The sequence below is a fragment of the Amblyomma mixtum genome, chromosome 10, assembly GCF_055824585.1.
Source record: "Amblyomma mixtum isolate Tamu chromosome 10, ASM5582458v1, whole genome shotgun sequence".
Classification (NCBI taxonomy): domain Eukaryota; kingdom Metazoa; phylum Arthropoda; class Arachnida; order Ixodida; family Ixodidae; genus Amblyomma; species Amblyomma mixtum.
In genome coordinates, this window is record NC_143021.1 from 56,740,709 (window position 1) to 56,759,591 (window position 18,883).

At 47.0% G+C, this 18,883-nt stretch overlaps 1 protein-coding gene across 6 annotated transcripts in view; it reads left to right on the forward strand.

Annotated features, from left to right (window-relative positions):
• LOC149325860 (uncharacterized) overlaps window positions 1-18,883 on the forward strand; it is a 292,578-nt gene that overhangs the window by 114,080 nt on the left and 159,615 nt on the right. For 2 of the 6 annotated variants that reach the window (XM_089563538.1, XM_089563533.1), the window contains 5 exons: window positions 399-538; window positions 6,046-6,179; window positions 12,375-12,478; window positions 16,069-16,104; window positions 16,165-16,292. In XM_089563538.1, coding sequence (XP_089419664.1) covers window positions 399-538; window positions 6,046-6,179; window positions 12,375-12,478; window positions 16,069-16,104; window positions 16,165-16,292 — 542 coding nt within the window. The remainder of the gene's footprint in view (window positions 1-398; window positions 539-6,045; window positions 6,180-12,374; window positions 12,479-16,068; window positions 16,105-16,164; window positions 16,293-18,883) is intronic. The other 4 variants (XM_089563535.1, XM_089563539.1, XM_089563534.1 and 1 more) reach the window with 3 other exon arrangements.

The following is an 18,883-nucleotide window of genomic DNA, read 5'->3' on the forward strand; positions in this document are numbered from 1 at the left end:
CTATTATATATGAACCAGCCCAAGCAGCCCCACTTCTAACACTGATTTCCTTTGTGACTGCATTTTTTTTTACTTTCGATGCGGAACCATCTTAGAAGAAGGCCTTTGACCAGGCCTGACGTTATATGCATCGATTATATCAAGTGACATAACCTCCCATTTTTTGAGTATCCCTAATGGTTATTGTGACATATCGAGCATATGACCCCATAAGCTTCACCCTGGATATTTTAGTTAACCTACCAGGGATGCAGGACATAGGTATGCCAGCGTAGCAAGTGAAAGAATAGATAGCCCTGCGCTTCTTTGCTGTCGCGCTTCGTGCGCAGCGCTGATGCACACCGACTGTTCTTCCGCTCACTCGTTGCGGCAAGTGCGAAACGACACGCTTTCCGCAGGGAGCCTGCCAGCGGCCACGGCACGTCTGGAGCCGACGGCCCCGCAGTCCCCGCCACTGTCGAGTCTACTGAAGCCGGAGTAGAGCGCTGCAAGCAAATGATTTTCTCGCGGCCATTGGACGGCCACCATGCTGAAGGCGGTGAGCATATTTTTGTCTGATATATCACTTACGCGTGCAATATGGAAGGGCAGGCAGGGGGTCACGTGGTCCCACCTCTTGCAGCACTGGAAAACGCAATTTTGTGCTCCTAATGCTGAATGCAAGTGTACATGGCACTGTGGCATTCTTCTTGCATGCTGAGAGATGGAGGTTTAGGCCCCTGCATGAACTCAGAAGTGAACCTATCAGCTGCACTCTTCCATCCATCTGAGTTTACAGTGTACAATGAAATGCAAGCTCAAACCTTGTGGAATCGGAATAATTCCTCGTAAAACGCACGATTTCCTTGCATTATCGTGGTTCACGCAGTTGTCAAGAGGGATGGCTCAAAGGCGTTGCTAGAGAGGATGCTTATAGAGGACCAATTTTCTGTGAGAGAAAATAACAGTTGGAGGCTTTCTTTCAGTTAACATTATTATGAATCAAGCTCTCAACAGCGGCCTGAGAATGGCTAGTTCTTCACCCGTTTAACGTGTCTGGTAAGCAGTTTATCATGAATAAGGTCGGCAATATAGGGTTGACCGCAGAGCCTGCTGAGCTGGAGGAGTTCGCTGAGCTATCTCTGTAGACAAGTACCCGTTTTCTTGGCTATTATGCAGATATTCATGAATGACATTGTTTAGGGCTGATGAAAAATGTTTTTCTTTCTAATTATGGACATAACATGGGGCATTTGAGTTTAAGCCTGATTCCATACTACAAAAAGATCTTCTTGAGGTGAATGTAAACTGTGATGGCAGCAGTTCGCGATGAGGCTCAATTACTCCAGCAAACGACTCACACCGCTTAGAAACAAGCAAGCTAAAGAGATGGTGCCGGGGAGTCAAATACGTGCTCTAAGGGCTCCAACCACAGTACGAGTATATTGTAATGATGGCATGCTCTCAGCTGGTGAGAACAGGTCTGGCAGTCGAGGCACATTACGGCAAATCAGAGCACGTGCGGAGTGGGAACGCTTTGAACAGCTCGAATAATTGCCGTTGTAGTGTTCTCTGGCAACGGCAGATTGCTGCAGGAAGTTCAAATTAATTTAGCGCGCTCTATTGAGAAGACCATTCTGATCATCTAGGGCAAAGATTCATTTTGGTTCATCTGGTTACCTTGAGGCAACTCCGGCGATTTTGTCGCCATACTCGGTTGAAGGTAGATTTATGTTTCTGACGGCTTTCCCACCCAAGCACGCGACCTCGTTAAACTACTCAAACAATCGTTTTTAAATAAGCAAAAATCTTGGAACCCAAACCGAAACTCCCGAAGTCAGTGATGAGGTCACTCTTATCAAGCGGGCAACCTATGCGCACGGCCGCGCGGCGCCAAAAGCGAATTGGCAAAGAAGCAGCACGTCCAGAGTGCAAGCTCAAATGCGTGGTTCTTTCTCCATGTGCTCCAACAGTGGGAGTGATGATCTGCTGACGCTGCAACAGCATTAAGGGCTCGCACCCCGCAGGTGACCTGTGGCCACGGCAGAAAACATATCAGGGCGATTTTGGTCAAGCACCGCACATCGCGCTTCCATATTATTGCGAAGGTTAAACCTTCACGATTAGACATGAAAGGTGGCGCCATGGTTGCGAGCAAGAAGGGTGCGGGAAAAGAGGAGAGCTCAGGGCGAAGTGACAGCTAGTCAGCGGGTGCGGCTGAACCATTTACTGCTACGAGCTCTTCGAAACCTTGACTGTAAACGCTGAATCTAATTCTGCCTGTGGCCACGTCTGCGCAAGCTACACATTTCAGTAAACACATCACAGCGAGTATGGTAGCGACTGAAAGGTGTGAAGAGTCCACACTCGATTTATTACTAAAAGTGGGGCAATAATACTTATATACTATTTGTGTCAAGTAACCTGAGATGTTCTGGGCATGCGTGGGATCCGACGATACACAGCGGTTTCAGGGCTAGTAGCCGTTCTCCACCAGTATTTTTCTTACTACTTGCAGCAATAAGTACATTGAGGGGAAGAAATCAGAATAGGACACGAACGATTTTGTAAAACTTACTATTGCTCGATTTCTGTTCGCAGCCGTCCGTCGAGAAAAAAGGAGCTGAACAGATTCCCTATATTAGAGCAACTCTGGAACAGGGGCTAACTTCAGTAGCTTTCCGCAATTAAATTTCTCGGAACCTGCTCCTGCTTCAAAAATGCGCCTGCTCACTGCTGCTACCACGCAAATATTACGAGCAAACGTGGTGTCAGAGTCGGCGACAAACTGAAGCCGCAGGCAGCATAAATTAATTGTTCGCGCAGTGCCTTGTCGCTATAAATGCGTAGTAATGCACTTCCGTCCTCTTCTTCGAGGTGGTCCGGCTTTCCACAACACAACTCCGGTCACCACAAACACTTGAGCGAGCACAAAATCCGCACGAAGACTACAGCCAAACGCATATAACCGTGATTGCAGGGCCCCCACCCGTCTGCTCCCTGCCAAGCGTGACCCCATCATTCGAGAGTTGGCCGTAAAAATCGCCTTTTGTCAGCGTTGATAGGATTCGGGGCTATATGCAAAATTCTGTTAGCGGAAAAACTAAATTTTTCGCAGGCTAGTTTTTTGGCTTTAACAATTTTGACTTGGAGAGGAAGTTAAAATACGATTTTCATTAACATAAGTTAACATGAAAAAATGGCTGCAGTCGCCATTTGAAGTCAAAGAAAGAAGTATAGTGCATGGGTTTTACATTACAGGTGAGGTTATATATGCGGTCAAATATCCTGATATATTGGGGTATTTTCTACAGCACCAATGGTCGCGCTAATCACCGAAGGCAGGGAGGCAGGCATTGCGAAAAGTGGTAGTCACTTTCCTGTTTGATCGTAACGCTGTCCTAGCGAGCAACCAGGAACCCACCATAAATTCAACACTAGTGGGTTTTCGCCTTATTCTAAAAGCAGATGTTTCCTTGGACATTTCGAATGTTCTTGTCTTTCCGCGACGATCTAGGGGACTCACTTGACCCTTTAATGTGCGGGCTTGGCACGTGGTAAGAGATCAGAATTGCCAAGAATTAGAAGGGCCCAAGGGGAGTCAGGCTGTGAGAGACACCGAAGCAGAGGGCTTCGGATCATTTCGACCACCTGGGTTTCTTCAACGAGCCATGATACTACAAAGTACATGGCTGTCATACTTGCCGCCTAAATAGAAATACGGCCGCCAAGTCCAGGAGTGAACCGTGGTTCCCTGGCTCAGTAATCAAGCGCCTTGACCACTAATCCACCGCGGCGTGGAAATAAGGAAATAAATAAGTCAATGAATAAAGCTCAGTTTTTTTCTCAGCGCGTACCATAACCCAAAGCTCATCCGTGTCGCTGCTCCAATGCCGCAGTTTTGTACTTCACTCTGTAATAGTGAATGAATAGTCGGACACCAGCGGTTTCTATAGTCCAGAGTTTGACGGAATACCGTCTGGCGAGGAGCGAACATAGCGTAAATAACATACATACACTCGCCAAATTCTTCAAAAACGGAAACGACGTTTCGGGGCCCGTACGGGTCCCCTTGATCACAAGAGCGCTGCATGGAACGACAGTGGCTTATATACGGTTAAAATTTCCTAGTCAGCGATTATGGATTACCGGCAGATTGGCACGTGTCCTGTTAAGAGCATGCTTTGTTCTCTGTATATGGAGTGATTCCAAAAGGAGGCGCGATAACAAGTTTTTCTCTGTGGCAATGATAGATGCTTCGTCCCAATCAATGGTGTGTCCTGTTGATGCCTTGTGTTCAGCCAAAGCATTAGATGTAGAGCAGCCGTTCACGACGTCATTCTGATGCTCTTTGAGCCTTCGTCTGAAATTTCCAGTTTCGCCATTGTAGGCAGCGTCACAGCCCTGGCATGATATCTTGTACACCACATCAGGGTATCTTGAGCGTTCTAGGCGGTCGTTAACTCGGACCAGCTGCTGTTTTGACTTGCTGGTAGGCTGATGAGCAATGTGCACGTCATAGCCTTTAAATATGCGTGGAAGTGTCTCGCTCACCCCCTCAGCGTATGGAATACTTGCACTCTTGGTTTCCGTGTTTTTTCTCTTTTTCGCCAAGTCTGGATGCTTGGGCGGAGCGCTCTTGGCTTTTCAGTAGCTGCGGGGGGTATCCGTGGCATTTGAGATCTGCTTTCACTTTGGCGATTTCACAGCGGCGCTTTTCCGGGCTCGAGCATAGGGTGAACGTGCGATTAAATTAACATGCTCCAATTAATTGACAGAAAATTAAAGTCAACCGTGTTACTAAACTTGATTTCAGAAATGGATGAGAAAATTCGCCCAATTCTTGACTCAACTCATTTGAGAAAAGGATACTTATGCCCGAGGGGTGGTAGAAACGCACAATAATGAGTTCGTATATCCATCCCTCTTTGAATCGCAGCCTTGCCAATACCAGATATGTTGTCTTTTGAATGCAAACATCAATGGCATCGTTTTTTTTAAAGCACACCATCGCCCCTGTGGTGTACTCTGTCCAGATTAAATAAACTAAATTCGGGGTTGCTGCAGAAAGTGACTTTATTAGGAATTATGTCGTTACATAATTATTGCACTCTGCCTCGTCGAAGAAGACAAATTCTGTACTGAAAGAAATCTTAGGAAAAAGCTTTACAACCTTTTTGACGGGGTTTGTGCGATGTGGTATCATGAAACTAAAAGCATACAGAACGAGTCTTTTTTTTTCTTTGCTGATTACCCTAATGGGCGGTGGTCTCTAAAGGAAAAAAAAACACCGTCATTAACTGCTCCTGTGGTAAATACAAAGCAAAGCAGTAAAGTTCCTACCTGTAGCGTACTGCACCTTTGCGTTCTATTTTAGTTATTGTTTCAAAGTCCCAATACGCAGGACGTGGCAAATACTTGCCAAAGAGACACGAGCAAACTGTGTATATACGCTTTCTATAAAAACGACTTTCTGTTAAATTGCGCTGAACAACAGTCAAGACGACTGCTTTCCAATCACAGCGTAGCGTATCAGAGTTCGCTGCTCGCCTACAACCCGTCCGCCGCATGACCACTCAGGAGAGGAGGAAGGCTGCCACGCCCCGGGCACCAAGAGGTTATCTTCTCGCCCGTGAAAACGATCCACGAAAGACACATTCCGTGCTAGGATGGGAGAAAATGCTCGTCTCTGTAAGGTCTTGAACTAGATGCAGTGCACATGGTTACAGCCCCATTGAGGAGATTTCAGAACAGGAGTCACAAATGAGCCCTCCGCTACAGTGCACTGGAGAAGGCAGTGCAGCCCGCCGCAGATATTCAGTATTTAGGCATCTATTCCCGACACTGGCGGACGAAACGCTTGCGCTGGAGTCGTCCGATCTTTAACCGACCGAGTTGGTCTGCTTCCTCCACAGTTATAACTGGTGTCTAACATGACCCGAGTGCCATGGCAGTATAGCTGGCGCTGGAAACTCTTGAGAGGGGGCCGTTACCGGTGACGCCAGTGGGGTACCACCGCCTGCTGCACTGCCTGTTCACTGTACTACCTCTTCCTAAATTGTGCAGCCTCTTCGTCATGCGCAGCCGGGTGCCCGAACACGCTTTCGCTGGACGAGCCACGCAGCCGGCTTCCATCGGTGGCCGGCGGGAAGGGCGCGTCTCTGGCCACGCTCCGGATGATGGCTACGCACACCTCACAGGTTGGTCAATTCCATGCGGGGGTGCTGCAAGAAGTATGGTCTCTTTTTTTATTCTAGATGTTCGCCATTAGGCATAATGAAAAAGGCAGAGAAAGAAGGAGTGCAAAAAAACAGCGAGAACAAACGGGGACGAGACGAAGAATACACAGGAACAAGCGCTGACTCTCAACTAAAGTTTAATCACAGGAAACACGCTTATAAAAGGAAACAGAAACCAAAAAAACACCAAAATCAGAACGCATGTGTTACTATGTGATGTCCAGATATGCAACCTCACAGTCACGCAGGAGCAGGGATGGTTTGCTAACACACAGTCTTGCTTTCTTTGCCATGTTGTACGCCTCGATAATTTCCCTGGTCAACTGGTCGGGGTGTTTGTACAAAATGTCAGTAAAATGCAAGGACGGAAAACATGATTGACACTCTCGGCAATGATCAACTAGATTAGTGGAGCGATTAGATTCTAATGAATTGAGATGTTCTCCGAGTCGTGTGTTGATACAACGTCCCGTTTGCCGAATGTATATCTGACCACAGGATAGGGGGATTTTATAAACTGACCCTTTGGAGCACGGCACAAAACTTTTAGCATGCTTAACACCACAGGACGCTACAGATTTCTTGGGGTTGCGGGACTTATTTTCTACTGCTGAACAAATTTTACTGAGCTTATTCGGGGCCGAAAAAACCACATCAACTTTATACCTATGGGCCACATTTTTAAGACCATGAGAAAGGCGATGCACATAGGGAAGGACTGCGAACTTTTTCCGTTTCTGTTCTTTCTTTGTAGACGGCAGCAATGTCGGCGCTTTAAGATTTTTAATTATTTTATTGCAACCCAAAGTGATAAGCTCAGCTGGATATCCTGCTTCCTTAAGTCTCTTAGCCTGATTATCAAAGCTTTCTTGCATAGCATGGTGACAAGATTTTGACAACGCAGATGACAAGGATGAAACAACAATTCCACATTTCACTACCTTAGAACGATGTGACTTATAGTTCAGCAACGGTTTGTTGGCCCGTGGCGCGTAATTCCAACACATGTGTCCCTTCCCTTCAGTCAAACATAAATCTAAAAATTGTATCTGGTTATCGACCGGTACCTCAGTGGTGACCTGCAAACACCATGCATTAGCTTTGAATACTTCTAACACTGTAGACATGTGCTCAGCATAGTCCGTTTTTTCAATGAGGATCAAAAAATAATCGACGTATCTGAAAATTCGGTACGGCATCCCACACCAATCTTTCTGGATAGCTCTATGCACGAATGACAGAAAAATATCACTAAGCGCAGGCGCTACTCTAGACCCAGTACAAACACCCGCTTTCTGCGTATAGTGTGTGCCTTCCCATTCAACAAAGGTAGATTTAACATAAAATCTGGAAGGCACACTCTATACCCAGAACGCGGGTGTTTGTATTGGGTCTAGAGTAGCGCCTGCGCTTAGTGATATTTTTCTGTCATTCGTGGATAGAGCTATCCAGAAAGATTTGTGTGGGATGCCGTACGGAAATTTCAGATACGTCGATGATTTTCTGATCCTCATTGAAAAAACGGACTGTGCTAAGCATGAAGTCAATAGATGGAACGCCGACCAAAAGGTTGTTGTTTAATATGAAGACGACGACGTTTCGTCTTCGTCTTCATATTAAACAACAACCTTTTGGTCGGCGTTCCATCTATTGACTTCATGAATTTTCTTCCCGACCAGACGAGTTTTCGTCGAACGTTAGATTTCATTTCACTGTGCTAAGCACATGTCTACAGTGTTAGAAGTATTCAAAGCTAATGCATGGGGTTTGCAGTTAACCACTAAGGTACCGGTCGATAACCGGATACAATTTTTAGATTTATGTTTGACTGAAGGGAAGGGACACAAGTGTTGGAATTACGCGCCACGGGCCAACAAACCGCTGCTGAACTATAAGTCACATCATTCTAAGGTAGTGAAATGTGGAATTGTTGTTTCATCCTTGTTATCTGCGTTGTCAGAATCTTGTCACCATGCTATGCAAGAAAGCTTTGAAAATCAGGCTAAGAGACTTAAGGAAGCAGGATATCCAGCTGAGCTTATCACTTTGGGTTGCAATAAAATAATTAAAAAGCTTAAAGCGCCGACATTGCTGCCGTCTTCACAGAAAGAACAGAAACGGAAAAAGTTCGCAGTCCTTCCCTATGTGCATCGCCTTTCTCATGGTCTTAAAAATGTGGCCCATAGGTATAAAGTTGATGTGGTTTTTTCGGCCCCGAATAAGCTCAGTAAAATTTGTTCAGCAGTAGAAAACAAGTCCCGCAAACCCAAGAAATCTGTAGCGTCCTGTGGTGTTAAGCATGCTAAAAGTTTTGTGCCGTGCTCCAAAGGGGTAGTTTATAAAATCCCCTATCCTGTGGTCAGATATACATTGGGTAAACGGGACGTTGTATCAACACACGACTCGGAGAACGTCTCAATTAATTAGAATCTAATCGCTCCACTAATCTAGTTGATCATTGCCGAGAGTGTCAACAAGTTTTCCGTCCTTGCATTTTACTGACATTCTGTACAAACACCCCGACCAGTTGACCAGGGAAATTATCGAGGCGTACAACATGGCAAAGAAAGCAAGATTGTGTGTCAGCAAACCATCCCTGCTCCTGCGTGACTGTGAGGTTGCATATCTAGACATCACATAGTAACACATGCGTTCTGATTTTGGCGTTTTTTTGTTTTCTGTTTCCTTTTATAAGCGTGTTTCCTGTGATTAAACTTTAGTTGAGAGTCAGCGCTTGTTCCTGTGTATTCTTCGTCTCGTCCCCGTTTGTTCGCGCTGTTTTTTTGCATTATGTATCACCAACTCGCCCGCTTATCTATCCTGTTGAAAGAAGGAGTGTAAGCAAGCCTCGCTTAAAGTGTGGCAAAAGTTCTGGACAAAGCGATTATCGTGTGTTCACTTGCGATAGTCGCCTGCAACGTCACATCGCAGGCCTGCCTTCTTTAGGAAGCGTCGTCTCACGGAGGCTGTAGCTGAGAAACTCCACAGCAAGTGTTTTTCGTCGCACGGGTCTGGCGGAGCACCACAATGCGGTCACTTGTCAGTCACTTCTAAACGTTTGTCACGCCACCGATGTTGAGCATGAGGGCAAGGCGCACAAGGCCGTAGTTCAGCTGTGGTCAGACCCACTGCGACGTTTGCGACGTTGCGACGTTGCGACGTGCGACGTCCCGACGAGAGCAGATGCGACGTTTAGCGCCACACATTGGCCCCACAGCTGTGGGACGCGCTACTCGCAACGCAAAGGTCACCGAAAGCCAAAGGCACGCTCCTTGTATTCGAGTTTGGCGGAATTATAACTGCTTTCTTAGCCAGACGCTGTTTGTCTTTGCTGGTGCGTCCATCTCCAAGTACGTCTTCAAACGTTTTCCTCATGCAAGGCGGATGCATAAAGAGTGCTCGGATTCAGCATTACCGAGCGCTACATGGCCAGATTTTGCGATAAGAACGTTCCCCAAAGTTTTGGAACGTTCTTACTCCTCCGCGTAGTAAAAACCATAACATTTCCTTGCTTAACTTAGACGGTTCTCTGGTACCGGTAGAGCAGCGCTCCAATGTAATGAATTCATAGTTCTCATCCATTTTCACTCACGAACCTGCTCAAAGCACGCCGGTCTTGCCTCGCTCACACCTGAACCAGATGCCGCCCATTCATATTTCTGCAGAAGGAATCGAGAAACTTATTGACAGCCTTAAGTTCTCTACCAGCCCCGGCCCTGACAACCTCCCCGCGAAGATTCTGAAGTCCACTAAAATAATTTCTAGCCTGATCTTGCAAATCATATTCACCCAGTCATTAACCGACAGCTCGCTTCCGGAAGACTGGAAACTAAGCAAGGTAGTGCCAGTATTCAAATCAGGAAACCGCTCAAATCCGTCCAACTATCGGCAAATTTCATTAACGTGCATTGCATGTAAGCTCATGGAACACATTATATACTCTCAAGTCGCCAGCCACCTTCACAATAACTCATTTTTCTTTTCTAAGCAGCATGGCTTCCGCCCCGGTCTTTCATGCGAGACACAACTTTTTGAATTCACTACTGACCTTCATTTGCATTTGGAATCATTATTTCAAACCGATGTCATATTTTTAGACTTTTCAAAAGCGTTCGATCGCGTCCCGCACCGACGTCTTATGTCAAAACTTTCTTGCCTAAATATTGATCCCCTCACACTATCATGAATTAACTGTTTCCTCACTAACCGGTTTCAATATACCGTCATCGGCGGTTATCATTAAGCCACTCATGAAGTGATTTCAGGCGTGCCGCAGGGTTCTGTGCTTGGGCCCCTGCTCTTTCTCATATTTATCAATGATCTCCCATCCGGCATATCTTCGTCCATTCGTCTTTTCGCTGACGACTGTGTGTTATATCGTCGCATTTCCTCTCACGACGACCACGTTATCCTACAAAATGACCTACAAAAAATAGATAATTGGTGTTCCGAATGGTTGATGGAGCTGAACATTACTAAATGCAAATTTATGCAAATTTCACGCAAGCATTCCAATATTACGTATCCTTATTCTCTTCAATCAACTATCCTTTCGCAGGTGGGAAAAACACATCACTCAACTCGTTGCTGATACCTCAAAAACACTGGGTTTTTTTAGAAGGTCACTTTCACTGTCTCCGCAATCAATCCGTAAACTAGCATACGAGACTTTCATTCGCACTAAACTTGAGTACGCATCAGCAATTTGGTCTCCTCACCAGGCTTACTTAATTAACACCATTGAATGCATTCAGAATCGTGCGGCACGCTTCATTACTTCAGATTACGATTTTCAGCACAGCATTACCGCTATCAAGTCATCCATCGCTATCAGCCCACTAGCCCTTAGACCACGGTGTAAGAGTGCCTTAGACGCAAAGTTTCTCGCTTATGTTTATTGCACAAATTATATCACAATTTTCCTAACCTACGCGAGTCCCTTCTAGTCCCTCCTGTGCGCACGTCATCCCGTTTATTCAACTCCATGAGCATCCAACGTTTACACGGATCAACTAATGCCTTTAACAAATCTTTTTTGCCAGCCGCTATTCAAGACTGGAATCGGCTTCCAGAATCGGTTGTCATTGAAAGCAATCCAGTAAGGTTTAAAGAACGTCTGATGTGTTATCTTGCTGTATAAATGGTTTCATTTCTCTTTCGTGACATTATTTCTCTTTATGCTTTTGTTGTATGTGTGTTTTCTTGTTTGTTCTTTTTTTTCCTTTTTTTCCCCACCAATGTGAGTCATGATGAATGTACCACTCCCCTCCCCTTATGTAATACTCCCTCCCAGGGGCCTTTAAGGGTCAAATAAATGATGATGATGATGATGATGATGATGATGATGATGATGGATGAGGCCACTTTTTGCTCCACGACAAAACAAGTTCGAGCTGAATGACTCAGACTACACCTCCGCCATTGATATTCAAGTTTTGTTTACTGTATATACCCAAATATGCAGAACATGAATCGTTGATATCTTCACGCAAGTGGCTTAATTGAAGATGAAAGTTTTTACAGATCATCTGGCTGCGATCCGCGCAAGCGATGCTCCATCGGGCAGCCAGAGTTAATTCAGGCCAACACTTCTGCAGAAGTGGACTTGCGTTCGTTTGGCTTGTGTCGATAACCACTTCAGGACATGTAATATATTTTTAACTGACCTTCAGCGTCTAGATAAAATTGTCAGCGCCGAGAAGTGCTGTGTTGACACAGGTGCAGATGGCTATTTTGCTTCGAATATACTTAAAATACTGACTACGGCCATCAGTTCTGTATGTTCAATCCCTTCGCATTACCGGAGTATCAAAATTAAAATTGTTCAAAAAAGTGATATAGGCATTCTTTTAATGCTTCGAGATTGTAAAATGTTGCTCTTGAAGGTCGTGCCTAAATAACGGGTTAGTGCGCGTCGTCGTCTTTGTGATTATTTTTGAAAATGACAGCCATGATCTCGGAATAACGCATCTGAGCCAGGCACTCGGTGAAAGTGGAAGGTGCTGTATACGAACTCTGCGAGGAGAAACTCATGTGGAAAGTTCCACGCGAACTTGACAGATGGTGGCGCTTGCAGCGTCATTGAGTCTAGACTTTCAACCGTGCTCCCGGGCTTCACACCACGGCGCTGATCAGCAAAATCTTCGAATATTGCAGATTGTGGTTCCTGAAGGCTTCGTCGTTACCACAGCTGCCTTCGAGAAATTCTCTCGGAATCCGGATGTTCAATCGGCGATCCACAGCCTCTCATGCATCGCAAGGTACAACTTGTTCAAGTCTAGTGGCAGTTTCATAGCGTTTGACATCTCCTGTGAATTATTTTAACGTGAAATTACGTTAATGAAGGCTGTGTTTAGAGCAAGTTTGTTCCGATTCATGGCTGAAACGGCACAGAGGCCCGGTACAGAACAAAGGAGACGCAGAAGAGGCGCTCGTTCAGCGTGCTCTTTGTTTCGTCGTCCCGTGTCAGTGCGCCGCGTGAGCTACGAGAAGCGCACGCCCCGCGAAGTCCTTGAAAGATTTTTTTTCCAAGCTATGCAACCTCACGTGCCCGTGCGCCGCGAAAATAAAAACCATGCTGAAAATTAAGTCACCTTAAGAGTGGAATGCGTTAGTGTTAGGAGTCACACTTGTCGCAGCTTCAGCAATTCGTCTACTGGGAGAGCTAAGACTTGAAACCCCGAGGAAAGCAGTAGAAAAGAGAAAAAAATGGACAGCGCCTGTCTCCTCTACATCTGTGTTGTCGTTTCTTTTTTGCGCTATGTTTTCAAAAAAGTACATTAGTAGAGTTAGTTGCTGGGCTAGTTGGTATTCTCTAATTAAGTTCATATTAAACGGCGCACAGGCACAAGGCCAAAGAAAGAAGGGGAGAAAAACGATGGGAAGGGAGACTTAAGGGTCCTCCTCCTCCCTTTCTTTCTTTGGTCTTCTGCCTTTGGGCTGTTTAATATGAACTTAATTTAAAAAAATTGTTATCAACTAGCCCACACCCAGCTACTGCTGCCGCTTGCGTTGCAAACTCTGTGGTTGTATGTATTAGATTGTTTCGAATTGTTGCTCCATAAACCACCATATTAGACCTTTTGTCTGCGGTAGCAGGTATCGGCCAATCCTTCACGGTGCGGACATTTCAATTCCTTATTCAGGTTGCTGTCTAGAAACTATGTTGCCGACAACCCGATGGGCAGGTGTTGATGACGTCACAACGTCCCGGGATGGTCTTTCTTGACAAATCATTAATTGAATGGCCAGCTGCCACAGTTGGCATGTTTTTTCATTTTCATTTCATTTATTTACCTTAAAGACCCATGTGGGCATTACATAAGGGGGCGGGTGGGGGGGGGACATCACGCAAGAAATACGAAGAACAAAAATACAATAGTAATATAACGACACTTAAAGACCATGTAGGAACACATCATAACAAAGGTTTAAGCAGTCAACAACAAGAAATACAAATGCATGAATTAAAATATGCAAGCATGGAATACAAATTATAATCGGGTGGCCTCGTTGCCACCTGCCACGGTGGGCAGGTTGCGATGACGTCAGAGGGTCACATGACCACTCTCGCCCAATTAGAGAATTCTGTGACGCCTCACGTCGGTGGGGTGTTGTGCGACTAGAAGCGTAATGCTGTGACATTCAAATCAATGAAAGAGCATAGGAAAGCGAAGGAACGAAGATCTCAGCTGCTACGAAGATGCGTGCTCCCCCCCGCACCACCCATCGCGGCCTAGATGCAGCTGCAGATGAAGCTGCTGAATTTCCTGCATTGTGCTTAGTTATATGAGACTCTTCAACATCTTTATCGCATTTTTTTTTTAAAGTCGCGACTAATCAAGGGCAAGAAGTTTGTTTTAAAATTAGGGAGTATCGGAAAACGGAACGCTCTACAAACGCTGACGCGGCTAGGATGTCAATTGGGCTGTGCTGTCATCCTCGACTGAGAGCTGCGCCCCAGGTGGAAGTCGAGCAGTATGGATTCTAACGAAAGCATTGCTCGGTGCCTCTTCCCGGATGACTCGGTTAATGGAACGGTGGGCTTCCTCGGTTCGCGCACGGTGACACTTTTTGAAGACCAATGCTTGCGCTAGTTGCTGGAAAACAAGCTTTATGACATTAGAACTCACTGACGTTAACAAAAGGCGCAAAGTATAGAGGCTCCCGATGGACGCTCTGTTCAAAAAAAAGGCTTGCGGGAGGTATTCGTTCTCACATTTGTCGGGAACAGGAATCTGGCTCTCACAAGCCTCACGTATGGCTGTGTTTGAATGAGATACCTACCAGTAGTGGCGAATCGCCTAATCGCTTCACTACTGTGCCGCAATATGTCAGTGTTATACATTTCGGAAAAGATGGCGACCGAAAAAAGAATGCTAGCGCATTTCCTCCGCATCAATCCAACTGATTGCCCCTAAAATCTTGCCTTTTCCGACTGCTCTTAAATATTCAGCTGAATTGCGATAACTGCAAAGCTCGGCTCCAACATCATGTTTTTCTCGCAGAAGTGCAATTATTCGGAGCGTGCCCAATGACGACAGCTTCGAAAATCGGGCTGTTCTGTCTGTACTAAAGGCGGAGAAGCAAGTGTGTCGTGAATAATGCGCAGGATGGTTTCGGCATGCGGGACGGGTAAAAACCAAATAACTTTATTTTGCCACTGCAGCTTGCCCTGTGTCCTTAATTAGGAAATAGAACAGAAAGTTCTGATCATTTGCCGCTTCCTTCACGTTTTAACGCGACAACGCGGCAGCGTAAAGGCGCCGTTCACCAGAAAATCCAGTGTCGTCGTTTTCATTGTGAGCGAATAATCAAAGGCATGGTTCTGGGAGGGCGTCCCCAAAGAGCAACCTGGGAGGCAGGTGGGCCACATAGATCACGTGACCTTGCGGCGTTATCACAACCTGCCCACCGGATAGCGAGCCCACCGTGGCAGGTGGGAGTGAATGTTGGGTCGCTATGGAAGAGCAGCATGGGTCGCACAAGGCCTGGCCCCGCTGTGAGCGCCTGCCATTGCAGCGCAGCGGTGCATCACTGGTGCGCAGTGAGTAACTGCACCCCTGCACCAAGAGTGGTGTGAGGACTCCCAGGGATCTATGAAAGTAATGTAGACAACGACCTTCTGCATAAATGGGAATTATTTCAATACGCTATTGCGTTAAACCCTTAAAGCGGGGCTTAAGTGTCTCCTCCAGTTTATGTGAGCAGCACCTACTGCAAGACCTGCCAGAAAAGTGCACTTGCTATGAATGCCTCGGAAGGTGTGAGCTCCCAAGGATTTATTAAATCAATCAATCAATCAATCAATCAATCAATCAATCAATCAATCAATCAATCAATCAATCAATCAATCAATCAATCAATCAATCAATCAATCAATCAATCAATCAATCACCTTTATTTCCTTAGAGAAGGAGGAGCACGGGACTAAAAGCTCGGAGAGCTTGACGAGGTCCCCACTCCTTACTAGTCGGCGAACAGGATGACAGCCAGTCATACAGCAAAGTTACAGACAAGTATCAAAGACACACTGAAAGTGGCAAAGACAAAGAAACACAAGCAAAAATGCTGTTGCAAATAATTAACAGTATAAACAGAAGCTGTCGCGAACAAAATGGAATTATTTTAATCCTGCAAAAAAACAAGTTGGCAAAAGCGTTTGACGATATCATTTTGGTTACAGGTAGGATCAAACTCGACTCGGTTTAGTAAATTTAGCAGTGAGGGAAACGTGTGAGATAAAGTTTGTTCATCGTAGGATGTCCTAGGGGTGGGCACGGACCATATTTCTTTGTATCTGGTTTGACGATCACCCGTGGACTAGCGAAGCTGTTTCCTTTGTGCGCAGCTTCACCGAGCCGGAGTCCATCGAGGCCTGCCGCAGGTGGGTGCCCGCACGGCGGAGACTCCGCCCGCCATTCTAATTTTACACCTCATCCACCAGGGCCGTGCGGACAGTGGAGTCCGCTCCCCTGCCAGAGGACGTCGCGTCCGCCATCAAGGACTCGTACGGCGCCGTTTTTGGGGACGTGTCGCCAAGCCTCCGTGTTGCCGTCAGGTCATCAGCCGTAGGCAAGTGCCGATTTCTGCAAACGCTAGACCATACGCCTCGCGCGTCTTACCTACGGTTATAGCTACCTCCCGCAGTGGCTCAGGTGTTAGGAACGTGAGCCCCTGCTGTAATTCGGTGGACGCGAAATGAAAAATGTGCCCCTATGGTGTGATATGTAAGAGTGCGGCAGGCAAGTATGAGGAGCACGGTAAACATTATTTAATAAGAAAGATAAAAACCTTCCCGGGAGGGCTTCTCGGTCCAAGACTCCTCTGACCACCCCCTCAAGCTTGCGCTGGTCATTCACCATCTCGTGTAACCAACCAGAATGGTGGACTCGAAAGTGGTTCGTGTGTGTGTGTGTGTGTGTGTGTGTGCGAGAGAGAGAGAGTGTGTGTGTGAGTGAGTGAGTGTGAGTGAGTGAGTGGGCGCGAATGGGCAGTACACAGATGGGATATGGGCATTCCTAAATGTAGTGGTAGTATGTAGGGGTGCTAGCTCCGCAGGCGGGGCAGTGTGAAGAGAAGTGGATGGGGTGTGCAAATTGAGGATATGGGAATGTGTCCGTTTGAAGTTATCGCCAGTGTAGGCTTTGTAAGTAGTCTAGTGTGGAGTGGGGAGGATGGTGCATGATGCGGCTTTGAGTGCAGTGCTCTGTTGCAGCGTCGGAGTCAAGAGACTCTTTTTTTGTGTGAGCATTTGGTTGTCGATCTGGGAGGCCCTCCTACGGCGCCCGGACGCTAAGTTCGCGGGAAAACGCGTGGATGCGCTCATTTCCGAGGATGCCGTCATGCCTGCAAGGCACATGTATTGGGTATTTGTTGCTCTGGTGTTGGCAACACAGATAGTATGTTGGCTGAGTGTGAAAGAGCGGTGCCTTTAAGGGAGAGCCTGTACAGATGGTCCTGTGGTCTTTCGAAACAAATCCGGAGCCCTCCCCTGCAGTGTTCCTAATTATCTATGCGCAACTCTGGGATGTTGCACGCCTTAGGCGAAGCTGCACGCTCTAGGATTAGCAGAGGTCCCTGCGAAAATGTTGCAGGAAGTGGGGAGCACAGGTGCATCCATGCGATACAGTGCATGGGGTCCTGTTTTGTGGAAAGCACCTGAGCGGACCTCAGGTGCTGCTTAGAAGCAGCAGCACATATACGCCTGCACGGAGGGGAAGAGAGTGAGGAACGCAACGACGAGTTTGTTCCCTTGTTGTTAAGGTAGAGGCCTGGCGCCAGTAGCTAATTTCCCCCTACCGTGTCCGTCTGGAGGGGTTAGGAATGGCGACAGCGGGTCGCGCGCTTCGGACGCCACGGACGCTGTCCAAGGCTGCGGGAAACGGGGACCAAGGGGCCGACGACCCCTTGAAAGGATCCCTTGTCGAACATTGAAGAGAGATGAGCTGTCAAGTGGGGGTGGGGGACAATAAGGTCGGCGACTTCTTAAACCCCCGACTGTCTAGCTAAGCAGTGGACGTTACTGGCGCCTCTGGAGTCGGGCTCTGGCGAGCACTGGACTCCGCCCACTTGTATCTACGACGCCATTGCAGCGGTATTGGCTGGAATTGGGCGAGTGCAGGTTTATTAAAGCTCCGCCCGAGGGGATAAAAACCGCTGCAAACAAAGAACAAGGGAGCGCGCCGAGTCTCAGTCTCGGCCGCTTTTCTGCAGCCTTTCTTTAACAGCCTTTTTTTAGCCCGCCTTTTTCAAGTTCTTATATTCGTTCCCGTCTTCAATAAATCACTTTTGTCTCAAGAAGTTTGGAATTGCTGCCCCAACCGGCAACGTGTCGCCGGACGAGCGGACGAAGTACCGCTGACCAACGTACGATCAGACCAACCGGCCATATCCGATTTTTTCTTTAACTCTTGTCGTATGGCATAGCGTGCGGACAGGAAGAAGTATATATGTTAGGTTGCAGGAGCACCATAATAATGGCCAAGCGGCGCTTATTTTTGTGTACATACCTGTATTTGCTTTCGTCGGTGCCTGTGTCCACCGTTGTGCACAAGTATGTCGAACCAACTAGTTCACCAGGGCGTACTGAAAAAGGAACCACTTTTGCCTCGTCTGTCGGACAGTTAGAAAAATGGTTCTTTTTCATGCTGCTTGCACGAGAGTGGCTTCGCATTTGAGGCTACTGCCTTGCGCAAGACAGCCGACTGGACCTCGGCAGTTTAAGTAGCGTCCTTTGCCAATCTCCTGCTTTCATGGCGGTGCAGACTTGTGAGGCTCGGCCATATTTTGTGTCAATGGCTACTAGATTGCACAACCTTAAGCGCCACCCACGAGGTAGCGTTGCCGCTGATCACTCCAACGCAGTCGGCGGAATTAAGGCGCCTTCCTGCACGCTTGAGAGCACTGTTTCTACTCAGCCTCAATTGTTTTCACTGTCTGCGACAGGTACGCTTCTTAGCGTTTGAAACGCTCGTATGGCGAAACAGAATAATTTCTGTGCTGTGGCCTCGTTTTGATTGCGATGCTAGAGCATAATGTAGTGGGGCTTGACTTGAGACAATACTCTGAGGCGCTATGCCGGAAGGCCCGAGTTTGGCGCTCGCCCGAGTTTCATCCGAGTTTGCGATGACGGCAGTCAGTGAACGAAGATAGCGCGGAACGTG